A 25,712-nucleotide genomic window follows, 5' to 3' on the forward strand; every position below is an offset into this window, starting at 1 on the left:
ACATTTGAGCCTTTTGTGGATTGCCAGGAAGAGCATCCCAGGGACCTGGCTGCCTGTTTCAAGTTTGAGTCTCTTGCCTCTCCTCGTCCGTCCCCATTCCTGGAGCCTCAACTCTTGCTTCATCAGGCTCACACTTAACCCCAGGTCTTGGCATGGGGTGCTCCCCTGGGATGGTTGAGCCCTAAGCACTCTGGGTCACTGTCTAGAACTGGTCTCTCCACTGAGGCCCCAGACAGGGCCGAGGCTCTGGAAAGGAGGACCTAGAGGTTCAGGCAGGGGTCTGGCTGGAAGCACACGGGAGACCAGTAAAGTGGGGTCCCAGTGGGGACTCCTGTTCCATGCTGGGTGGTAGAAGAAAACTCAGGTATGTAGAGGGAGTGTAATTTAAGTTGTCCAAGGACACTCAGCCTGGAAGAGGCAGGGCCAGGCTGCCTTGTGTGTGCTAGAGCCTGTCGCTGTGCCAAGCTTCCACCCAGAGTGCACCCAGAGAAGGGGTCATAGTATTTCCATTTTGGCCCAGCTTACAACCCCTACCTGCCACTTGCTTGCAATCTCAAGTTCAGGCCTTCTTTCTGTGAACTTCAGCCCCCGTGTCTGGAGAAGGGGTAGCGCGCAGCCCTCCCTGGGACTCCTTGAAGGAACCCATGTTACCACTCAGACAGGGCCTTAGGTTGTCCGTGCCTGGGTTCCCTGCCTGTTGCTTGACCAGGCGAGAGGGGGGTCTGCCCTTCGACCTTGAACGAGACCTCTGCAGCTTGTGTCAGGTGAGCTGTGTGCCAGCCGGTGCGTTTGCACAGGTCCAAGGCTAATGCAGTGTGCAGGGACCAGCTGTGTCATATCAAATAAAGCGTGGCCTTTTGCCCTTGGTTAGGTGTCACCTCCTTTTGACTGCCCTACACTCCCCCGGCTGCTCTCTAGCCACACCATCCTTTCCCAGGTCCTCAGACCCTTGGCCTGCCAGCTCAAGGCTGCTGCTCCTTGTAGGCCAAGGAGACAGGCCTCCCTTTTCCTGCCTCTTCTCCACATGGCCACTTTGGCCTTACTTGTCTGCTCTGGGGAGTTGGCCAGCCAGGGGCTCAGGCAGACTCAGGTTGCCTGGTTCAGATCCCTGTCCTGGCACTCACTGGTATATATCCCTCTGATCATGGGGGTCTCGGAGAGGCCTTGCCAGGTGGTTGTGTATAGAGTTGACTCAGGTCCTGGAGATTGTGGTCTTGAGTGACAAGGCCTGGTACAGGAAAAGGGCCTCAGCTTCATGATGGACCTTGGGTTCCCCATCTGTAGATAAGGACATGGGGCTGGGATCCAGGCCAGGGTGGGCTACTGTTAGGTGCCAGTGGGGCCTCATGCCTCCTTCTCCTCCACAGCCAAGGACTACGAGAACGCCATCAAGTTCTACAGCCAGGCCATTGAGCTGAACCCCAACAATGCCATCTACTATGGCAACCGCAGCCTGGCCTATCTGCGCACTGAATGCTACGGCTATGCGCTGGGTGATGCCACACGGGCCATCGAGATCGACAAGAAGTACATCAAGGGCTACTACCGTCGGGCCGCCAGCAACATGGCACTGGGCAAGTTCCGGGCTGCCCTGCGTGACTACGAGACGGTGAGCCGAGCCTCGGGCACGGGCCAGCTCCCAACACCTGGGCAGCCAGGTGGATGGGGAGGGGACAGTCCCACATCTCCCAGTGAATGACCACAAGACCCTTAGTCAACAGCAAACTGTGCACAGTCCCTACTCCCTCTCCGCCACTGGGATCCTGGATAAGTCACTGTGCCTCTCTGTGCTTTCTTTGCCCACCTCTGTGGCATGAGATCCGGCTCCCAGAGTCACTGTGGGAAACGAGTGAGTTATGCTCTGTGAGCACTGGAGCCTGGGTCAGAATGTTCACACTCTTACTAGTTGATGTGGCTGTTGTCAGTGGTGACGGTAGTGGTGGGCTGGAGGGATGGCTTTGTGCTGAAAGTGCTTACCTGCACAGTTAGAGGACCTGGGTTCGATTCCCCAGGATCCACGTTAGCCAGATGCACAAGGTGATGCATGCGTTTGGAGTTTGTTTGCAGTGGCTGAGGGCCCTGCCAAAAAAAAAAAAAAAAAAGAGGAAACATTAGTAGTGGTGAGTGTCACTAGTGTGTTCCCGGTTTCTCCCAAGAGCCATGTAGGGTTTTGGTGAGTTAGCTTTCTGGGGCAGACAGACCCTGTGTCACTGAACATGCAAGGAAAATGGCTGGCTGCTTTGAAGAACAGAGGCATACACGGTAGAGGAACAGCTCATGGAGACATATCCCCTGTGGTAGGGATGGAGGGGACATGAAGCACGCTCCTCATCCGCCATTGCCACAGGTGCTGTACTGTGCACCTTGGGACAGGTATGCCCTGTGTCCTTGACGGAGACGGGCGTCATTGTTGACTGAGAGAAGAGTTCTCCTTATACAGATTGCCCCCATCCTGCAGGCAAGGAGAGGGAGGCCCTCGGCTGGTGAGAGGCAGCGGTGGGGTTTGAGCCCAGGGCCAGAGGCTGGCTGTGGTCAGGCTTGGTATAGCGAGTGGACTGTCTCTCAGGCAGTTATATGTGGTCCTTCACTGTGGCATTCCCTGTCCTCTGGGCAAGTGCACAAGGCCCCAAGGGGCCTGGGGAGCCATGCCTCCCGTGGGAGGAAGCCCGTTCACATGACCTGGCCTGGGTGAAGGCTGCCCCTAGACCAAAGGACGTTGTCAGTTCCTGGTGAGGGCAAAGACGTAGCGATAACTGGGTGGCAATCTATAGGGCAGAGAGGGGCAGCAGAACAGAGTCCCTGTGAGCTTGGGTGTTCAGCATAGGCCTTTGCTGTTTCTTGGTGTCCTACTCTGGAAAATGGTGACAAGCCATGGCTGGCTCCCGGGCGGTTGTGGCTGGGGTGCATTGACGAGTAAAGGCAGCATGCCGGTGGACCAGGCAATGATGCCGACAGTCCCCTGGGAGGGGAGCTGAGGCAGTTGAGGAACTCTCAGGGTCTCTGGCACTCTTGGCTCCCAGAGCATTTCCCTGGAGGGGGCAGTGGGTTCCTTTCAAAGCCCTGTGTACTGCATCAGGCTGCTGCTGGTGGTGGGCATGCCGCTTGTGAGTTGTATGCCAGGCCTTGCCGTTGCCATAGGATGTGGGTGGGGGTCATCCAAAGTTTTTTACAGAAGTGACTTAAAATGGGGCCACCCTAGCACCGAACAGGAGCCCGGGATCATTGCCCACAGGCCAGCCCCTTTGCCCCTTGTGACAGATGCTGCCTGGAGCCAGCTGTGTGACCTTGTGGCAGATGCTCACAGGAGTCAGCTGTGTGACTTTGGTTGGCAAGTGAGCCTGTGGCTCTGCTAACCCAGCTTGGGCCCGTTTGGCAAAGGCCTCCTGTCTCAGCCTCAGTTTGCTCAACTGTAAGAACACAGTGGACAGCACTGCTGTGAGCCCTGTGTGAGTGCCAGCAGCCGGCTGACAGGCGGGAGCTCCCTTCTACTAAGGTCACCCAGCAAGGAATGGCAGAGCTGGTACTCTATCCCGGCCTGTGGTTGAAACTTGGGGACGCCCAGGTCAGTTGAATGGTTGAGATGAGCTCTCAGAGAGAGGGAGAAGTCGGCAGCGTGCACATACTTCTGGCAAAGCCTTGCTTTACTGACACGAGCACATCGTGAGTGTCAGGTACGGTGTGCAACTGCACGTAGTTCCTGCTCTGGTCAGAGCCGAAAGATGCCGCTGGTATAGCGCGTGGAGTCACGTGCTCTGTGCTTAAGAAGCCCAGGTTCAGATCCGAGCTGCATCGCTCCAGTGCTTTGAGGCTCAGCACCCTCGTGGATGGCCTGCCTCGTGAGGCTTTGTGAGGCCTGAGATGGGCAAGTTTGGAGAGGAGCCTGCCTGCTGGTGTGCATCTGCTATCTTCTCAGCATCCACAAGGTGCAGACAGCCTGGGCCCCACAGGAAGGACTTGCCAGGGCCTGGGGGAGTGGGGTGTGTCTCCCCTTCGGGTCCCTGTTACCTCCATAGGACCCCACTTTCCCCAGCCTGCTCATGCCAATGGGCCTACTTTCTTCATGGGTATCTTGGTAGACACTACCTGTTCTTTTTTTTATTTTAATTTTTTTTTATTAACAATTTCCATGATTGTAAACAATATCCCATGGTACTGCCCTCCCTCCCCCTCTTTCCCCTTGGAAACTACTCCACCATATCCCTTCCCCCTCTCAATCAGTCTCTTATTTTGATGTCATGATCTTTTCCTCCTATTATGGTGGTCTTGTGAAGGTAGAGACACTGCCTGTTCTTGCTGTCCATAGAATACTGGTGGCCACACAGGCCCATGCCAGACTTGGGGTGGTGTCTTCCTGCCCTCCAACCCTGCCTGCGTGTCTTCTGGGTTTTGCCTTGGTTTATTATGTGCTTCTGTCCTTTGAGTTTGTTAGGCATTTTACACTAGGTGTGGTGGCACAGACCTTTAGTCTCAGCACTGGGAGACTGAGGTAGGAAAGTCACCATGAGTTCAGGGCCAGCCTAGAACTACAGAGTAAGTAAGCTCCAGTCAGCCTGAGCTAGAGTGAGACACTACCTGGGTGGGGCGGGGGGAGAAAAAGGCATTTTTGTCCTGCAAGCCTGCACAAGTTCTGACACCCCTGTGTGGGGACAGTCAGACCCAGCCCTTACTTAACAAGACACTCATCGTGGGCTGTGCACACTGGCCACCTTGGTGCCATCAGTCATTTAATTGTCACAGCAGCCTATATGGTAGGAGCTATTGTTACCCCTGATTTACAGGTGAGGAAACTGAGGCCCAGAGGGCAAATAGCTCACTTGCTTTCAGTCTCAAAGAAATTGCAGGAGGCTGCAGCCTGGGCCCAGAGTCAGGCTGCTGTACGCAGCAGGCAGGTTCCTGCCACAGCTCTGGCCTCCAGCACAGGTGGCAATGGTGCCGTCCCCTCGCTCCTGTTTTATTGTGCAAGAAATGAATGCTGGGTTACCACATGGGGATTCTGGGTACCACATGGTAGATTGTCACAAGCACGTGGCAAAGGAGCTGCCTACTGAAAGCCTTGTTTTCCTTTGCCGTTCTGTGCAGAGAAGCCATAATGCCCTCTCTCACCTAGCTCTGCTGGTCCCCTCACTGGGACCTTGGCTCGTGCTGGTCTGTCATCCCCTACACTCAGTTCCAAGGCCACGCAGTTCTAAGAAACTTACTTTTATTAACATGGGCACCTTACTTGACAACCTTGGCTGGCCCAAGTAACTGAGGTGCTCTGATGGTCTCGATCCCTCCCAGATAGATGGTGGGGCTAGAGACCTTGCTGCCAACATACATGTGCAGGCGATTGTCCTGCCCTGAACCACTGTCCATATTGTGACAGTGAGCTCTGCACTCCCACTGAGTACAAGTCCCCAAACATGCTGCTCAAGACTTCCTGTGGGGCTCTGAGCCCCTAGTACCATATTGTCACAGTTGCTGTCAGTTACCCCCAACAGCTGAACATACCATGCCCACCCCCCATGCTGGTGGCAACCTAGAGCTAGGCACACCCTGCACTACTGAGTCTCAACTCTAGCCCCTCACTGATAGGTTCCAGCTAAGGCTCTACTGTTCAGCCAAACCCCCAGCCCCTGAAGATGGCGCTTTCTTATTTCTATTTATTTATTTATTTATTTATTTATTTAGGGGGGGCAGAATTGGCGCATCACCGCCTTCAGCCACTGTAAACGAACTCCAGACACGTGCGCCCCCTGGTGTTCATGTGCGACATTGTATACTTGTGTCACTGCATCTGGCTTATGTGGGACCTGGAGAGTCAAACATGAGTCTTTAGGCTTCACAGGCACACCCCTTTTTAACAATTTACCTGTTTGAGAGAGAAGGGTATGCAGGTCCTCTAGCCACTGCAGACAAACTCCAGATGCATGCACCACCTTGTGCATCTGGCTTACGTGGGTCCTGGAGAATGGAACCTTGGTTCTTTGGCTTTGCAGGCAAACACCTTAATAGCTAAGCCAAGATGGTGCTTTCTACAGACACCTCACTTTGTTGAGAACATTACAGAGTCACATGTACCATGTTCCAGTTTCCTTCAGTTACCACTCAATTTATCACCTTGAGGACACTGACACAGGGGCAGTCTATGTGACACTTTAAGACAGAATCTCACTATGTTACGCATGCTGGCCTTGAGCTTCTGGGCTCAAGCAATCCTGCCTCAGCCTCCCAAGTCACTGGAACTACAGGACACAATAATGAGCCTGTCTTCACGTGCCCTGCCCCTTTTTGTTTATTTATTTTTATTTTTTCCTCAATTTTTATTAACATTTTCCATGATTATAAAAAATATCCCATGGTAATACCCCCCACTTTCCTCTTTGAAATTCCATTCTCCATCATATCCCCTCCCCATCTCAATCAGTCTCCCTTTTATTTTTACGTCATGATCTTTTCCTCCTCTTATGATGGTCTTGTGTAGGTAGTGTCAGGCACTGTGAGGTCATGGATATCCAGGACATTTTGTGTCTGGAGGAGCACGTTGTAAGGAGTCCTACCCTTCCTTTGGCTCTTACATTCTTTCTCCCACCTCTTCCGCAATGGACCCTGAGCCTTGGAAGGTGTGATAGAGATGTCTTAGTGCTGAGCACTCCTCTGTCACTTCTGCTCATCACCACGGTGCCTTCTGAGTCATCCCAAGGTCACTGCCATCTGAAAAAAGAAGATTTTCTACCCAAAGTGAGAGTAGCATGAATATAAGGGTATAAATATTAAAAGAAGTTCTTAGTGCGCAGTTTGATAAGCATAGTATACACACTTATCCAGACATCAGCAGATGTTATACCACTAGGGCTCATGACTACCCCTGTTTTAAGTTTTCAGTATCAGGGATGTGTTCCCCCCCTCCCCCCCCATGGAGCGGGCCTCCAGTCCAGTTGGAGGGCAGTTGGTTTCCAGCATGACAGACATGCCACTATTGCACTCGTTGGCTCTTTTGGCCTGGCTGGCCAATTATGAGGCTTGCATTGTCCTCTCTTGAGTATCTTCACTGGTGGTATCTCTTTCTCCCATTGAACTACATGTAGAATGGCTTTTTCCAGCTTTCTGTCAGCTGTTCTACATGGAGGAGGTTATCACCTCAGTTCCCGCACGATTTTTCAGTGACCTTGCAGCCCAAGTATGTGGAGTCTTCAGCAATAGGGTCTTAACATCTATTCCTGGTGGGAAACCAAGGGCCTCAGCAATGGCCTATAATGTTTTGGGGCCATCAGGGACCTCTCTGGCATGTCCCTTTTTAAAGAGATGCCTAGTGCCAGCACTAAGCTGTAACCAGCGTGTCTCGGGTTCTGAAGGACCCCTGGATGGAGGATGCACCCTCACCAAGAGCAGGAACTTGGCAGGGTGTATTCCCCAGCACGTCACTCCTTGCTGCCGGCTCGGGTCAGGTCTAGCGGTAAAGCCTCAGCCACCCAAGGCCAGGTGTGCTGGCGCTTGCTTCAGTCATCCCAGGAGGCCATTGTGGGAGGGTTGCTGTGAATTCCAGGACAGCCTGGGTGAGAATGAGACCCTGCCATGGCGGGTGGGGAGCCGAGAAGAAAGAAGGAAGAAAGGAAATAAGGGCTCAGCCAAGCCCTCAGGCATGCTGCACCCTCCTGCTTTGTAGAACCTGAGGGGCCCATGGGCTTGTGGCTGGCGTTCTGGAAGGCTGGGCTGAGTGCACTAGTGATGGCCACCCCTCTGCCTCCCTGGGGAGGGCAGACAGCAGGAGCCGGGGATCCTGGCCTGGGTGGGGAGGTGGCAGAAGAGGAGCTTTGCCTGCACAGGTGATGGCTTTGGGAGCCTGGGCTTTGGCGCAAGGTGATCCAAGAGAAGACCGAGTCCCGGCTGCTCAGGTCAGTGGGTTCACCACTGTGGCCTCAGCTTCTGCCCCTGTCCAGTGGAGACTGGACAGAGAGAGGATGGCCGTGGCAGGGCTCTTGCTTGGCTGTCTACTAGCACTGTGGCTATGGTCACTCATGCAGCTCTTCCTCAGCCTGCAGGCCTCCACCAAGGGTGGCAGCTGGCTCACGGGAAGTGCTGGCAGCTAATTCGTTCTTCATTTAGGAGACGTTCATTCAGTTTGTGGGTCACAGCCTTCTCCTCTAAGAGCCACCTTCCAGGAGAGAAGACCCTCTGTCCCCAGCAGGGGACTTCCTACCAGAGGCAAGATAGGACTGAGGCCCTGAGGTAGCGAGGTGGAGGTGCAGGTGCGGGGTGTAGCAGGGCCAGTATGACTGAAGAGCCTGGAACTGGCACAGCTGGGACTTGGGAGGATTAGTGCTGGGCTGGCAGCAAAGAAGAGGTGGGCTCCGTGGGCCGGGCCAGGGACAGTGTGGACTTTACCCCAGGGAGACTTCCCTGCAGCTAACCCCACAGCCACACCTCCACCCCAGGTAGTGATGCCTGGCCAGGGTTCCAGCTTGGACCTTCCCAGGCTGCTGTTGGTGGAGGAACCTACGGGGAGTAATGGGTGTCTCTGCCCAGACTGTGACTTACTGGTCAGGTCGGCTTTTCTTTCTTTCTTTCTTTCTTTCTTTCTTTCTTTCTTTCTTTCTTTCTTTCTTTCTTTCTTTCTTTCTTTCTTTCTTTCTCTCTCCCTCCCTCCCTCCCTCCCTCCCTCCCTCCCTCCCTCCCTCCCTCTCTCTTTCTTTCTTTCTGAGACACAGACAGAGAGAGAAAGACAGAGGGGGAGAGAGAGAGAGAGAGAGAGAATGGGCGCGCCAGGGCTTCCAGCCACTGCAAACGAACTCCAGATGCGTGCGCCCCTTTGTGCATCTGGCTAACGTGGGACCTGGGGAACCGAGCCTCGAACCGGGGTCCTTAGGCTTCGCAGGCAAGCGCTTAACCGCTAAGCCATCTCTCCAGCCCCAGGTCGGCTTTTCTACCAAAAGGTCCTGCACCCTGAGGCCTAGCCCTTGCGTTTCCTTCTCTGGCGCAGTACCTCTCCACCCATGGAGCTGGAAAGGTTTGGCCAGCTCCATGGAGCTACAGTAATGGTTTACAGACAACTAAAGTGAGCCTCCATGATGCAAAGTTTCTTGCTCACTCTGTAACCCAGACTGGTCTCAAACTCAGACCTCCACCTCCTGCTTGCTGGGGTTACAGTGTCATCGTGTGCTGAACCCTGAGGATCGGGGTTGCAGGAAGCAGGGTGGGGGCAGTCAGGGCTGCCTCTCTAACTGGGTACTGTCTCAAAACTGTCTACCCAGTGCTGAAACAGGATGTTGGGGGTTCAGGAATAGAGTCCTTGAACTCCAAACCCTAGGTTCATGTTTGCATTTTACCAGAGAATTGGGCAAACCAAACTGAGGAGGATAACCGTTAAATTATTTTATTTATGTAGGAAAGTACAAAACCAAGGGAAGGAAAATAAATATACCCACGTGGTCTGAGAGCGCATGTGGGCCGAAAAGAAACATGATCAGAGATTTTCAGTAAAAGCGCCTGCTTGGGATACCACCCTGGTCTCCTGCAGCCCCGTGGGGCTGCTCTTGTGCACTTGGCATGGGAATGTAGAGACTGAGTTTCACGTGACACGTCCGGGGTTGCACCTCTGACTTGACATTCCCAGAGCCTGGGGCTGGGCATAGACGAAGCCACGGTTGTGCCTCCTGATGGCTCCTCTGGGCCAGGAGATTACCCTTCCTCCAGGTGTGACTGTTGGCTGGTCCTCCCTCCCTGCCAGGTGGTGAAGGTGAAGCCTCACGACAAGGACGCCAAGATGAAGTACCAGGAGTGCAGCAAGGTCGTGAAGCAGAAGGCCTTCGAGAGGGCCATCGCGGGCGACGAGCACAGGCGCTCCGTCGTGGACTCGCTGGACGTCGAGAGCATGAGTGAGTCTCAGTCTCCCGGCTGCTTCCACCCTGCCACACACCCTGCCCCATCCCTGGGAGGGAGGGTGAGGCCTGAGATTCAAAGGACATTCTGGACTTCCTTATCCCTCCCTCTGTCTTCCCACTCTTGTCATTCTGTGTGGGTGGCTTAGGGTTTCCTTTGTCACAACCCAGCAGGTGCCTCCCTCTCTCCCCCAGTCTGTTTCCATTCAGATAGATTACATGCTAGGGGTGGGGGTTCCCCTTCAACACATAATGTAGTCTCCTTGTTTGCTCTTAACCTTGATTGTGCCAGATGAGGTGTGGGCACAACCTGCCCCATAAGGTACAGGGCTGGAGAGATGGCTTAGTGGTTAAGGCGCTTGCCTGCAAAGCCTAAGAACCCATATTCCAATCTCAAGGTCCCACATAAGCCAGACACACAGTGATGCAAGTGTGTAATGTCATATATGTGCACAAGGGGGTGTGCATGTCTGGAGGTGTTCACAGTGGCTGAAAGCCTTGACACACCCATTCTCACTCACTCTCTCTCAAAATAAGTTTTAAAAAAAGCCAGGCGTGGTGGTGCACGCCTTTAATCCCAGCACTTGGGAAGCAGAGGTAGGATGATTGCTGTGAGTTCGAGGCCACCCTAAGACTACATAGTGAATTCCAGGTCAGCCTGGGCTAGAGTGAGATCCTACCTCGAAAAACCAAAAAAAAAAAAAGGGACTGGAGAGATAGCTTAGCAATTAAGCGCTTGCCTGTGAAGCCTAAGGACCTGGCTTCAGTTCGAGGCTTGATTCTCCGGGACCCATGTAAGCCAGGTGCACAAGGGGGCACATGCATCTGCAGTTCATTTGCAGTGGCTGGAGGCCCTGGTGTACCCATTCTCTCTCTCTCCCCTTCTTTCTCTGTTGCTCTCAAGTAAATAAATAAAAGAAAAAAAAAGGTACAGTATTGTGCACAGGAATTCTAGTGCTCATAGTTACATCCCTGGTCCTGAAACTACCACTTCAGGGAAGGTAAGATGAGGCAAAGAAAAAAGGAAAAACAGTGGTACTGTTTTGTGGCTGTCTTCCTCTCCTGGCACCAGCACCCTGTGTGTGCAAGCCTAGGCTTCCTGCCTTTATCTCCCCCTGTGTGCGGGGGTGGGGGGAGTCCCACACTGAAGGCCACCTCCTTTTTTATCCCCCCATTTATTAACTTATTTGAGAGAGAATCAGTGCACCAGAGCCTCCAGTCACTGCTGATGAACTCCAGACACATATGCTGCCATGTGGATCTGGCTTACTTGGGTCCTTAGGCTTCGCAGGCAAGTGCCTCAACCACTGGGCCATATTTCCAGCCCCTGGAGCTATCTTTGTAAGCCCCAGGCTGTCCTGAAACTTGCATTAATCCTCCTGCCTCAGCCTCCCAAGCACCACCATGCCTGCATCTCCCTGTGAGGCAGCTGGCCTGGTTCCACTTGTGACTAGGAGGCGTCTCTGCCGGTGCTTGGCTGTGTGTGCTCTTCAGTGCGCTTCTTGGTTCGTCCACATCTGGGCAGTGTCTTCCAGTCTTCCCAGTGTGCCCTGGTCACTTGTGTCTTCTGCCTAGTCCAATGGCAGTATTGAGTCTTGTTCATGATGTATTGTGGCCCCCTAGGTCAACAGCAGCAGTTAGACTTGCCACCTATTTAGGGCCTTCCCCCAGACAGTCAGACAGTGTGTTCCATAGCCGCTGGCAGTCGAGCTGTGCCTGAGGGACAAAGGGAATCTCTTGACTTTTCCATCTCCTGTAGTACCCCACCTCTGTTCACTTCCTGGAGCCACGTGGCCACCTAAGGTGAGCACCCAGGGGTAGCCTTTGACCCATCCTGCTTTCATGAGCTCCTCAGTGCTCCCCAACTCTGTGTTCTGTACAGACAGATATTCCTTTACTAAGCCAGTTTTTCCACTGTCTCCTGTGTGACCATGTGGCTGGTGTGTGGCCACTGAGCCACCAAGCCTAGTTGTTTACCTGCTTCTGTTGGAGTGGCAAGTGGACATCATCCCTTCTCTTGGGTCCACTGAGAGCTGTGCAGGCCCCCGTCCGGGCATCATTAGAACCCACAGCTCAGTCAGGGGAGAGCAGTGCCCTCCCCTCCCCCAGGATGCGTGGCCCTGTGTCGATGCTGTGAGCACCACTGTCCCCACGTATTAACCAAGGTACCACGGTTCCTCAGGATGTCCTCAGTCACAGGGACAGCTTCAGTGAACATGCCTTTGCGAGGTCGTAAAACCCCCACATGGACGCTTCCTTGTTCAAAGGCTTGTGTTGTAGTCCTCCATTGAGGCTGCATCTAGGTGGCCGCGTGGACATTTGCACTGCCGGCCCTGTCCCTGCTGCGCACAGGGCAGTGTGCCCGGTTCCTGTCAGCACGTGAGTGCTCCACCTTCTGTTCCGCTCTTCTGGGTCGGGAGACATGGACCATTGAGAGCTGGGTGAAAGGACCAGCGCTTCTCAGGTAGAGTTCAGACAGTCCAGCTCTCCTGCTGGAGCCTCCATCAGCACCTAGTGGGCAGGTCTGGTTCCACAGTTCCGGGGCACAATGTCCCTTCCCTCTCCTTGGTTGAAGTAACTGACACTAGATGACACAGAGACTGGCCACCTAGCTGGGTGCACCCAGAGCCTGGCTGAGGCCACAGGGTAGGGCTCTGGTAACATAATGGGGGCTTGAGCTGTGGGGCAGCCAGACCATGTGGTGGGCGAAGGGGGTCTGAGGCTAGGAAGTGCCAGGTCATCAGAGTTGTGGAGGCTCCCTCTGGGAGCACAGCCATTGGCCTGTGAGTGGAGGACCTGGCTGTACTCTCCAGAAGTGATGAGTCGTTCCTGACTATTCTGTGCCATCCTGAGGAAGTGCAGTAAAGGGCAGCTGCCTTTGTTTGGGGAACCTCCCTTAGGGCAGTTGCTTCAGAGATCCTTCCCTGAAGTGTGGGAGAAGCCAGGAGGGTTCTAGGATCTTGGTCCTAAGGCTGCCTCTGGCCCTTCCATTTTTTTTCCATTCAGATGCTCACCCCAAGGCACTCTGCATTGGGGTGTCATTTTTCTGAGGAGACGGCTACTTTCCGTGAAGTCTGTTAAGCATTCCACCTCCCAGGGTCCTGCCAACCCTCACAGTCTTTAGGAGCCCCCGGTAGGAGGGGCTTCTGTCTCAAGGAGTCCAGGAATCTCTCCTCACCACCCTTGTAGTATTGCATCTGCCTCTCCTCTTAAGCTTCAGAAGCCCAGGGGTAGGGTGGGGGCCTTGAGCTGAGACACCCTAGTGTTTATCCTCACTCTTGTTAACCTGTGTCTTTATTCATCTGCTGTTGCTCTATGCAATTTCAGGCCAGAGTCTTCCTTCAGATGCATGTTCCCCTTGTGCATCTGGTTTATGTCAGCGCTGGGGACTCGAACTTGTGTCTTTAGGGTTCTCAGGCAAACACCTTAACCTCTAAACCATCTCACCAGCTCCAGAGTCTTCTTTTTTTTGTTGTTTTGTTTTTTGAGGTAGGGTCTCACTGTGGACCAGGCTGACCTGGAATTCACTATGGAGTCTCAGGGTGGCCTCGAACTCATGGCGATCCTCCTACCTCTGCCTCCTGAGTGCTGGGATTAAAGGTGTGCGCCACCATGCCTGGGTCATAGAGTCTTCTTTATAATCTCTGCTGTCTTAAGTTTATAAACGTCTCTAAACTAGGGTACACGTAGCACATTTTCATGGGACACCTTACTCTCAGGTCCACTGCCTGTGAGACTGTTGTATTTAGACCTTTGTTCCCATGACTCGTAGCCATACTTTTCTTCATGTTTTCCCACTGGGCAGCCATACTGGCAGGGAACTGAGCTTCCCAAGTGCTGGGGTTACAGGTGTGCACCACCATGACTGGCTGAATTCATGTTGCTTTTCAGTAATCTTGAATTTGTCTACCCTCCTGGGACCAACTCTTCCTCTTTCACCATTGTCTTACGAATTTTCTAAAATATTCATTTATTTGCAAGCACAGGGAGGGAGAAGAAAGACAGAGAGAATGAGCATGTCAGGGCCTCCAGCCACTGCACATGATCTCCAAATGCATGGACTGCTTTGTGCATCTGCATTTGCAGGCAAGCGCCATAACCACTGAACCATCTCTCCAGCCCTCTCTTGATTTTTTTTTTTTTTTTTTTTGAGGTAGGGTTTTACCGTAGCCCAGGCTGACCCGGAATTCACTATATAGTCTCAGGGTGGCCTCAAACGGTGATCCTCCTACCTCTGCCTCCCAAGTGCTGGGATAAAGGTATGTGCCACCATGCCTGGCTTTTTTTTTTTTTTTTTTTTTAAGGTCTGTCTCACTCTAGCTCAGGCTGACCTGGTATTCACTATGTAGTCTCAGGATGACCTTGAACTCACGCGGATCCTCCTACCTCTTCCTCCCGAGTGCTGGGACTAAAGGCATGTGCCCAGCCTTTTTTTCCCCACTTGATTTAAAAATATATATATATTTTAAATTTATTTGCAAGCAGAGAGAGTCAGTCTCTCTCTCTTTGAGAGAATGGGCATACCAGGACCTCCAGCCACTGCAAACAGACTCTAGACGCATGCCCCACTTTGTGCATCTGGATTTATGTAGGTACTGGGGAAATGAAACTCAGGTTGTTAGGCTTTGCCTGCAGGGGCCTTAACCACTGAGCCATCTCTCTAGCCCACTTGATGTTTTTGTTAGTGGCTCCTGTCCAGTCTACCAGGCAGTTTATTCCCTGGTGGGGTACCCCTGAGTATAGGGGGCACATTCAGGCACCTGTGGTGTTCCACGGAAAGTTATGGTCCTTTGTCAGCCCAACGTACTTCTCCATTCTACAGCATTTAAAACCAATGCCAGGGCTGGAGAGATGGCTTAGCAGTCATTTGCCTGCAAAGCCAAAGGACCTTGGTTAGATTCCCCAGCACCCATGTAAGCCAGATGCACAAGGTTGGTGCATGTGTTTGGAGTTCATTTGCAGTGGCTGAAGGCCCTGGTGTGCCCATTTTCTCTCTCTCTCTCTCTCTTCCTTTTTCCCCTCTCTCAAATAAATAAATATAAAAATTTAAAAAAAAAATGCCAGGGCCCCAGCCAGCCCCTCTCATCCCACTGTGGTCAGGTTCCTCAGGACGCTAGTGATGGGGTCACACCATGAAGTGACCCTCTACGCTCTGCCAACCCTTGCCACCTTCCTGGGGACCAGAGGCAGAGGTCTTACAGGTACTTCCTGTTGTCATTGCATAATTTCCCCCCTGGGGGCAGCTTCATGCTGGTGGCCCAAGCTCAAGCTGGCTGAAGTCCAGTGCGGGTCTCACCTGCATCTCGTCCAGCTCCCGCTTCTCCTTGATCTCAGCGTTGCAGCAGCCAGAACAAGAGACGTAGTGCTTCAGTTCTTTCCTCGTAGTTTGCTGCTAGTCTGTCTCTAAACAACATGGCAACTTTTTCCTTGGTGACTTTGTTCCCACACTGTGTTCTGTTGGTCAGGGTGTGTCAGCAAATCCCACCTCTGCCCGCGGTTCTGAGGAGGGGCGGTCCGTCGTTTTCCATCTGCGGCGCAGCTGTGCGGGCTCCCCGCAGAGAGTCCTGCAGCAAGCTCCCGCTGGCTTCCTTCATCCGCATCATCCTGACGCTGCTGAGACGGTGTCAGGTCCCGCCACTGGCACAGCCCCGAGGCTGCCTCCCATTTGCAAGACCCAGAGCTCCCGTAGAGAATCCCCTCCTTGGGTTTCAGTAATGTGTTAGAGAGGCTCCTGGAACTCAGAGCCACACTTCCACTTGATCCAGAGGACACAGGTGAAAGCATGTAGAGGGCAGGGCACATGGGAAGGTTGTCACCCTCAGGAGCCTCCACGTCTTCTGTCCTGCTTGCTTTTTGTTGTTGTGTTGAGGTAGGGTCTCACTTTAGCCCAGGCTGACCTGGAACTCACTTTGTAGCCCTGGGCTGGCCTCCAACTCACAGTAATCTTACCTTTGCCTCCCAAGTGCTGGGATTAAAGGCATGTGCCCACCACTCTTGGCTCCTGGTGGTCTTTAACCCCCCCCCCTTAAATTTTTTTTTAATTTATTTGAGGTGGGGGTAGATAGAGAATAGATACACCAGGGTCTCTGGCTATTGCAAATCAACCCAGATGCATGTACCACCTTGTGCATCTGGTTTTACATGGGTACTGGGGAATCAAACTTGGGTCCTTTGGCTTTGTAGGCAGACTAGTGCCTTAACTGCTAAGCCATCTCTCCTCCCCTCCTTTCAGGTTTAAAAAAATACTTTTTTTTTTTTCAGTTTATTTTGTTTGTATTTATGTATTTGAGAGAAAGAGGCAGAAAGAGAGAATGGGTGTGCCAGGGCCTTCAGCCATTGCAAACGAACTCCAGATGCATGCCTCCCCTTGTGCATCTGGCTTACGGGTCCTGGGGAATTGAACCTGGGTCCTTTGGCTTTGCAGGCAAGTGCCCTTAAGTGCTGAGCCCTCCTGTCGGGTTTTGATAGAAGCAACGTTGCATAAAGCAGTGTATTAAATCCTTGGCATTGTGCTGCCAGATTCAGATCCATGTGCCATCACTCAGACGCCAATAATCCAGAGCCAGGAGCTGGTGGGGAGGAGAGCAGGTCTGAGGACCTATCCCAGAAACATAGGAGAAGTTTAGTACGCCATCTGAGGAAACTCAGTGACACAAAAGGACTTCTCTAGGAAGGAGACTGTGTGCTGGACAGAACAGCATCACAGCAGACCTGCGCCTGGTTACTGGAGTTCTGTAGACGTACATGACTTCTGCAGGTTCCCCTCACAACACCTTCAGGCTCTATGTGTTTGCCGCAGAGGCCTAAGGGATTTTTTTTGGGGGGGGGGGTCGCACCTGCTGTGTCATCTAAAGGTCAGTCTCCAGATACGTTAGGCTCTGTAATACTAGAGGAAGAGTAGTATCACACCTCAGTCGTTTGTAGTTACAATGTGGGGGAAGGGAGGGGACACAGCTCTCAAAGGAGAGGCCACGCTGGGCCTGGTGGTGCATGCCTTTAATCCCAGCACTTGGGAGGCAGAGGTAGGAGGATCACTGTGAGTTCGAGGCCACCCTGAGAATACATAGTGAATTCCAGGTCGCCAGGGCTAGAGTGAAACACAAACAAACCAAAATTAAAGGAGAAGCCACTGTGAGCACTGTGCCTCAGTTACTGTCACTTTGGAGATGCCAAGGATTTTAGGAGTTATATATTAACCCGAAACTCAAGGAGAGCCAAAAGTAGGTTTCATGAGATCCTTACCCTGTCCATCGGGCCAGATCCCCCTTCCTTCCCCACTGGCTGAAGTAACTGACTGACTACTCCCTTGTTCACCCGCCAGCCATCGAGGATGAGTACATCGGGCCCAAGCTTGAGGATGGCAAAGTGACAATCACTTTCATGAAGGAGCTCATGCAGTGGTACAAGGACCAGAAGAAATTGCACCGGAAATGCGCCTACCAGGTAACACACCTGGGTCAGGATGCCCGCAGCACTGAGACCGGGGGTGGCTCTACAGTGCTGCCAGCACTGAGCAGAGTGAGGGGAGGGCTCCTAAGTGCCACTTCCCAAGCCAGTGTTGGTGCTGGGTGCCCAGCAGAGGGGCTGCCATGGGTTCATCAAATACCACAGCAGTCTGCTGGTCTACTGCCTGCCTGGGCAAGAAAGTGCCCAGGGTCAGAAGAAAGATCTACAGAAAATAATTAGCTGCTGTTCCATTGCTGGGACCGGATGCCTGGCCAGAAGCAACTTCAGGAAGAGTTGTTTCTGCTCAGGTCAGAGTTGTAGTCGGTCCCGGCAGGGAGGGCATGATGTAGGGCTGAGGCTGAGCTGGTCGCCTCCCATCTACAGAAGGTGGTGAGCGCCTGTGCTCAGCGAGCTGTCTCTCGGAGCACCCAACCCACAGCCAGGGGAGTCTTCCCAGCTGAAGTAACCTCATCTCCAGAGTCCCTCCGATGTGGCCACACATTTGTTTCCATGATGTTCTGGCTCCTGTGAACTTGACAACTCAGATTAACCATCACAGGGGGCTTTTGGGGGCCATTGCTGGCAAAAGTTGAGAGAGGAAGATAAGAGAAAGTACAAGCCGGGCGCGGGTGCAGCCTTTAATCCCAGCACTCGGGGCAGAGGTAGGAGGATCACCATGGGTTTGAAGCCACCCTGAGACTACAGAGTGAATTGCAGGTCAGTCTGGGCTACAGTGAGACCCTACCTCCAAAAATGGAGGGGGGAAAAGTGTAGAGGGCAAAGGCTCAGGTGGTAGAAGTTGTTACAGGCAGACATGTCCTCCCTCCTGTCCTATGAAGCCAGCTGATTTCTCTGGGGCTTTGGGTCACAGCATAAATCAGTGGGAGACTTGGTTTTTGAGGCTCCTTTTTAGACCTCTCAGTTTTCTTCAGTTTCATCAGCGGACAGAATTCCAGTGATTGATCTTACGGGCTTTCCTTCTGACTCTGGAATCAGGTATGCTGCATTCCATAGGAGCATGTGGGTTACCTGAACAGAGGGGTTCAGTTGATGGACATAGAAAGAGCTGGGTGATTTCAAAGCCATTTTCCTTGCAAAGAGGAGACATAGTGACAAGACATTGGTCACCTTGATTGCATTGTAGGGCAAAAGGCTGTGACAAGTAAAGGTGTCATGTCCACCAAGAGTCCCCTGTTGGGCTAGGGGTGCGCAGTGCTTGTCTGCACTCCACCTGTGAGGGGCCGGGTCATGGCTCACCACAGAGCCCTTGCCTTGTACCACGAGAACAAGAAGATAACCTGCTGTGAATGACTCATCTCTCATATTTTTCCCAGATTCTTAGGAGGCCCAGCAATGCTTTGACTGTAGTGATGTGGAACTTCAGCCGGGGAGAGCCCGTTTCAGTTTTCTGCATGGGGTGTTGGTGTCTAGTACAGGATCGTAGCTCAAAGCAGTGGCCTCCGATTCACAGTGCACAGCATGCCACAGTGCTGCCCTTTAGGTTGTAGCTTCTGAACCCCAACATATACCCGGCAGCTTATATAATCACAGTAGAAGACGAGGCAACTGAGAAATGTTCTAGTGAGCGTGTCTGGGCGGGAAAGCTGAGGGTCAGGGCCGCTCAGCTAGACTCGTTTGCCACCAGCTGTCACAAGTGTAGAGTGGGATCGAGTCCCTTCAGCACGACTTGGCACCTGGAGATACCAGGAATGCCTGTGTCTCACATCCCCCAGTCTTTGGAACCGTGGGTGATCACTGTTTGTTCACCATTGTTGGGGACTGAGCTTCCTGGAGAGTCCTTGCCTTGATGGGAGGGATGTCTATATCAGACTCCCTTGGGCCTGGCTCTGTGGGCTTCTCTCATCCACCAGTGAGTGGCCCTTAACCCTCCCCTGGTGCTCAGCCCTGGTAGGGTCCCCATCCCACATAAGAAGCCACCCTGAGCCTGGTGTGGTGGCACATACCTTTAATCCCAGCACTTGAGAAGCAGAGGTAGGATCGCTGAGTTTGAGGCCACCCTGAGATGACATAGTGAATTCCAGGTCAGCCTGGGCTAGAGTGAGACCCTTCCTGTGGGGGGGGGGGAGGGGACCCTGGCTTTGCTCCCAGGGAGGGGCGGGCTGGCTTGTTACTGTCTGAGATCTGGTTCCTTCCGCTTCTTTGCCAGGCTCTTAGATGGATACTTGGTTTACTTTGACAAATGTGATGTTGGCTCTTTGGCTTGTTCTCATCTTAGGGTGAGGGGGCAGCCCCTTGAAACTTGCTACGTTCTGACCAGAGGTGTGTCTGCCTCCAACTTCATTGTAATACTTTAACCCCCCTACCCCCATTTTTATTTTGCCAATTATCCAGCCTACATAAAATTGAAAGATGAGTACACTTAACATCTACACGCTTCACCTACATTCACCACTTGATAACTTTCTTCTTATAGGTGAGTGAGTGTGTGTGTTTATATAGACTATAGACTTTTCCACAACCATTTAAGAATAATCTGCCGGGTGTGGTGGCACATGCCTTTAATCTTAGCGCTTGTGATGCAGAGGTAGGAGGATTGCCGTGGGTTCAAGGCCAACCTGAGACTACAGAGTGAATTCCAAGTCAGCCTGGGCTAGAGGAAAACCCTGCCTTGAAAAACCAAAAAGAAAACAGAAAAAAAAAAAAAATCATCTGCAGCCAGTCATCACCTGTGTGTTGCTTTCTCATTGCTGGGACCACATACCTGACAAGAGCAGGTTCAGGGCGGAGATGCACGAAGGCTGCTGTTCAGCTTGCTGTCTCCCTCCCTGAGCGCTCCAGGAGCCCAGACCATGCAATGGTGCTCCCCGCAGTTAGTGACGATCTGTCTTCCTGTCTCAGTGAATCTAATCCAGAAACTCCTCACAGACATGCCCAGTGATTGTCTCCTAGGTGATTGTGGCTCCCATCAAGTGCAAGATACAGCCATGACGACCGGGTCTCCTCATCTGGGTGACCTTAGTTTACCTGTCTTGATGTGACAGTGTTGACTAACGGCAGGCTGTCCATAAGTCCCCAAACATTGGCAAATACATATGACAGTGCCATGGTCACGTTCAGTCTGTGAAAGCAGTATTGCCTGCATTTCCTGACACTTTCACTTCCCCCAGTATTGTTCCCCAAAACACTTTTTAAGACCTTTTTCTTTTCTTTTTTTAATTTGTTAATTTATTTGCAAGCAGAGAGAGAAGTGAGAGAGCCATTGCAAATGAACTCCAGATGCTTGTACCACTTGGTGCATCTGGCTTTACATGGGTACTAGGGAATAGAACCCAGGTCCTTAGGCTCTGCAGGCAAGCACCTTAAACCACTGAGAGCATCTCTCTAGCCCCCCCCCCTTTATTATTTTTTTTGAGGTAGGGTGTTGCCCTAGCCCAGGCTGACCTGGAATTCACTATGTAGTCTCAGGGTGGCCTCAAACTCAGGCAATCCTCCTACCTCTGCCTCCTTAGTGCTGGGATTAAAGGCGTGCGCCACCACGCCCGGCTACTCCAGCCCCTCCCCTTTTCAAATGCATGTCATTTATTTGCAAGGAGAGAGCGAGAGAATGGGCACACAAAAACCTAGCCACTGCAGACAAAGGATACTAGGAAATCAAACCTGGGTCATTAGTCTTTTCAGGAAAACGCCTTAAACCACTGAGCCATTTCCCCTGCCCTGATTTTTGAGTAAGGGTGGTCTCAAGCTCATGAACCTCCCGCCTTAGCCTCCAGAGTGCTGGATTGGTGGTCTGTACCTCCGCACCCAGCTTCAGCTGGGTTTTAGAACTCCACCATCCATTGAAGGACTGGATGTTGCACATGACCTGCTGGTTCCATTCAGCTCTGTGTTGCTGGAATGAACATCCAAACGGGGCACAGTTAGGGAGGAAGAGGTTACTTCAAGCTCACAGATCCAGGGGAAGCTCCGTCGGTGGCAGAGGCTGCTGCCTCCGTGCATCCTGGCAGAGACACCATCGACAGCCAGCCGACACCAACGGCAGCAAGGAACAGCAAGCCCACCCGAGTTTAGACTGCTCTGCAACCTTGAGCCAGAAGTCAGATCCGCCCCAAACACTTCGGGCTGGACCCTGGGATCCACCCATTGGCGCCGTCTCCAGCCTGGCAGCTGGAGGTCCAAGTTACAGGCTTAAGTCTTGAGTCCGTGGGGAACACACGCACTGCCGCACCTGGCCTTTTCACCTCTGTTCAGGAGGCTTATACCTTGGGGGACGCTGTGCGGCAGGGACATTCAGGAGTGTCCAGGCCAGTTTTCTGAACTGATTGCATCCCTGTGTTTCCCAGTGCCCAGCCTAAAGCCAGGGCTTCTTGTGAGTGAGTGATTCTGATGTTTAAGCACCACATAGGCCCCTCCGAACAAAGGGACCACTTCTGGCCCTGCCTAGCGCCTGGCAGCTTATCTTCGCAGCAGTCCCACTTAACAGTTTGCCTGCCTTCTAGATTCTGGTACAGGTGAAGGAGGTCCTTTGTAAGCTGAGCACGCTGGTGGAGACGACGCTTAAAGAGGTGTGTGTGGTGCTGCTGCTCTGGGCGGTGAGGTGAGGGGCTCCCTGACTGGGAGGGGCGCCTAGCTCACGAACGCAGAGCCCCCTAGCATGCTCTTCCCCTCCCGCATGTCCCTCCTCACTCTCCAGGGCTCTGTCAATCCTGTGTCCCCTCTTGCATGTCCCTCTTCACTCCTTTGGTCTCTGTCAGTCCTCCTGTGTCACTTCCCATGTGTTTTGCATGAATCTTCTTGGTCTACTATGACTTTCTCACCCCTCCTTTCCCTCTGCCCCCTCCCCATGTCTCTCTCTGGGCCCCTCCCTCTCCGGTGGCCTCTTTTCTTCCAGACAGAGAAGATTACAGTGTGCGGGGACACCCATGGCCAGTTCTATGACCTCCTTAACATATTTGAGCTCAACGGTTTACCCTCAGAGACCAATCCCTATGTATCCTTCTGTATGGGACTGGCCCTGCCCACTCCAGGGAAGGGCCTTTGGGAGAGAGGAGCTGGGCAGTCCTCAGGTCTGTTGTCAAGGCCAGCTGCCCAGCCCTGCCCACACTGTCTATCCAGGCTTTGCTGTATGATGCAGCACACCTTTTCTGCCTCAGTTTCCTCATCTGTAATGGGAGTGCTAGGCCTGCCTTACAGAGTGAAGACACATGGTGTGCTAAGAATGGGACCGGCTATTTATTTATTAGGCAGGATCTTGATATGTACCCCAGGCTAGCCTGGAGCTCATGACCCTAACCTCCTAAATGCTGGGTTACAGGTGTGTACTCCTGGCTTGTCTGTCTCATTTTTTTTAATGTAAGAGAAAGATAACTAGCATGCCAGGCCTCCAGCCACTGTAATCTAACGCCAGGCATGTGTGTCACATAGTGCACATATGCAACCGTATGCGCTTAATTGTGTGTCTGGCTTACATGGGATCTGGAGAATTGAACATGGGTCCTTAGGGTTGGCAGGTAAAGCGCCTTAACCGTTAGGCCATCTCTCCCGCCCTGGCTTCTCATTCTTCTTGTTTTGTGACACCAGGACCTATGTGTACTTGGAAGTGCAGTGCTTTGCCACTTAGCGCACCCTGAGCTGATGCGCTCATGGATTTGGGAATATTTATTTACTTTTTGCGGGTTTTTTTGAGGCAGAATTCCATATATCACAGGCTGGCCTCAAATTCCATATGTAGCTGAGGATGACCTTGAACTTCTAGCCTCTACCTGCCAGGTGCTCAGATTGCTACACCCAGTTTTGTTTTTTGTTGTTGTTTTTGGGTTTTCAAGGGAGGATCTCGCTCACCTGGAATTCACTATATAGTCTGAGGGTGGCCTTGAATTCACAGCGATCCCCCTGCCTTTGCTTCCCGAGTGCTGGGATTAAAGGTGTGCGCCACCATGCCCAGCATGCACCCAGTTTTTGCAGGGCTGGGGATCGTCCCCAAGGCCTCATTCACGCTAGGCAGGCGCCGTGCCAGCCCCGCCCTCGTGCTCTAGTCACAGAATGTTCGCCTGATCGCTTGCCATTGGTATGCCCCCCCCCCCCGGGATGCACTGCTGGGGAGGAGGCCGTGCCCTGCCCCTCCTGTGGCTCTGGGGCACAGCTGATGCACATTAACTGCCTGGACTCTGCCATCCCACTGACCCTCAGTTCACAGTCTGGCCAGAGCCACCTGGCAGGGAAAGAACCAAAGATCAAGGTCCCCGTGCGCCCTGAGCCTCGCGCCTTTGGAGCTGCTGCCAGGGGCCACGAAGACCTGGGAAGGAGCAGCCCGCCTGGTGCATGTTTCCTTGACCAGGCAGATATTTAATGGGGACTTTGTGGACCGCGGCTCCTTCTCTGTTGAAGTGATCCTCACCCTTTTCGGCTTCAAGCTCCTGTACCCAGATCACTTTCACTTACTTCGAGGTAAGGGGGGGGCATTGGTTGTAAGTTCCAGACAGGGCTCTCATCTTCCTCCCTGAACCTCCACACCAATCTGTAAAGCAGACAATGGTTTCAGCCATTTGTTCTGTGAGTTCACCAAGGTCATGTTCAGGGCTGCTTTGTGACACCAGCTGGGTGGTGCACTGCCCGGCAGCCTCACGCAGGTAGCCTCTGGGCAGTGATGAGGCCCTTTCCCAGCAGAGGACAGACGAGGTTTGGGGAAGAGGCACCTTGTTGCATGAAACAGGCTCCCTGGAAATCCTAATCAAGCAAAAAGGTCAAGCTGAGTGACCAAGTAGGCACTCAGCCACAGAAGTTGGGGACCCACCTGCTGTGATTGGGCAGTGCCAAAGGTCCCAGGTGTGTACCTGAGGTCCCTCAGGAGGACATGTCATAAACCATGGGGCTGAAGGTTCTCTTCTCGGCCAGGCAATCATGAGACGGACAACATGAACCAGATCTACGGATTCGAGGGCGAGGTGAAGGCCAAGTACACGGCGCAGATGTACGAGCTTTTCAGCGAGGTGTTCGAGTGGCTCCCGCTGGCCCAGTGCATCAACGGCAAAGTGCTGGTGAGGGTGCCACGGGGTGTCCCACCCTGGTGTTAGGGTGACTGATGTGTGGGTGAGGACTGGGGAGGCTCCCCCTCATAGCCGCCCCTCTCCCAGATCATGCACGGAGGCTTGTTCAGTGAGGACGGCGTCACTCTGGACGACATCCGCAAGATCGAGCGAAACCGGCAGCCCCCAGACTCGGGTGAGCACGCCGGGCCCAGGGACACCGTGGCAAGGGACCATCAAGCCTGAGCCTCAGTCCCCCCACCTGCAGTATGGGAGTGGGAGGTGGCATGCTGGCAGGGAGCGCAGAGTCCCCAGCACAGGGCATCTTTCATGAACTTGCCTGACCCTGGAGTGAGTTATAGCAGTTGTTCAAGCCATGAGCGCAAGCTAAATAGCCCTTACACGGCATGGTGACGTGTATGTGACCTGTTACAGAAGGCTCTCAGCAGCCTGGGGCTAGGAGACCATGGCTGGGCTTCATGGGTTGGTCCATAGGCCTGGGGGGCGGGGAGCATGGGCTTTGCTCTCTAAGGGCCGTGGGGATCGTAGGCAGTTTTTGTTTGTTTGTTTGTTTTTTCTAGGTAGGGTTTTACTCTAATCCATGCTGACTTGGAATTCACTATGTAGTCTCAGGGTGGCCTTGAACTCATGGTGATCCTCCCATCACTGCCTCCTGAGTGCTGGGATTAAAGGTGTGTGCCACCACGCCCGGCTTTATAGGCATTTTTGAGTAGGAACAGGGCCTGCTCTAAATTGGGACCTTAACAGCCCCAACCAGTAACCTGGTGTGATAGCTCACATCTGTAATCCCAGCACTTGCGAGGATCACTATGAGTTTGAGGCCAGCCTGGACTCGGGTGAGACCCTTCCTCGTCCAGCTTCGGCCTGAGAGGGATTGAGGTGGGGTCTGCATCAGGAAGGCTGGGCTAGTTGGGAGCTGCAGTACCTGGCCAGGCTCGCTGTGGAGCCTAGAAGACAGACAGATCTCTGACACTCCTTTCCTCCCTCCAGGTCCCATGTGTGACCTGCTGTGGTCGGATCCACAGCCGCAGGTGAGTCCAGCACCGTGGGGTGGGCTGTGGGTCGAGCAGTGGGGTGAGTCTGGACCATTGTCACCTCATACCCTCATACCCCCCCCCCCACCTCAGAATGGGCGCTCAGTCAGCAAGCGAGGTGTGAGCTGTCAGTTCGGGCCAGATGTCACCAAGGCCTTTCTGGAGGAGAACCAGCTAGACTATATCATCCGAAGCCACGAAGTGAAGGCAGAGGGCTATGAGGTGGCCCATGGCGGCCGATGCGTCACCGTCTTCTCTGCCCCCAACTACTGGTATGTCCCCACCTGTGGCCCCTCTTAGGTCAAAAAACTTTTTGTTTGGATTTTAACTTTGGGGTGGGGGAGGTTTGAGGCCAAACTTAAGACACCCTC

At 53.1% G+C, this 25,712-nt stretch overlaps 1 protein-coding gene across 1 annotated transcript in view; it reads left to right on the forward strand.

Moving 5' to 3' along the window:
• Positions 1–25,712, forward strand: part of Ppp5c (protein phosphatase 5 catalytic subunit) — a 31,559-nt gene that overhangs the window by 4,388 nt on the left and 1,459 nt on the right. Inside the window, exons 2-11 of the mRNA XM_004672644.3 lie at positions 1,368–1,609; positions 9,707–9,854; positions 17,179–17,300; positions 21,761–21,826; positions 22,153–22,251; positions 23,603–23,708; positions 24,156–24,298; positions 24,395–24,482; positions 25,298–25,338; positions 25,435–25,613. Coding sequence (XP_004672701.1) covers positions 1,368–1,609; positions 9,707–9,854; positions 17,179–17,300; positions 21,761–21,826; positions 22,153–22,251; positions 23,603–23,708; positions 24,156–24,298; positions 24,395–24,482; positions 25,298–25,338; positions 25,435–25,613 — 1,234 coding nt within the window. The remainder of the gene's footprint in view (positions 1–1,367; positions 1,610–9,706; positions 9,855–17,178; positions 17,301–21,760; positions 21,827–22,152; positions 22,252–23,602; positions 23,709–24,155; positions 24,299–24,394; positions 24,483–25,297; positions 25,339–25,434; positions 25,614–25,712) is intronic.

This window comes from Jaculus jaculus, chromosome 14 (assembly GCF_020740685.1).
Source record: "Jaculus jaculus isolate mJacJac1 chromosome 14, mJacJac1.mat.Y.cur, whole genome shotgun sequence".
Classification (NCBI taxonomy): Eukaryota; Metazoa; Chordata; class Mammalia; order Rodentia; family Dipodidae; genus Jaculus; species Jaculus jaculus.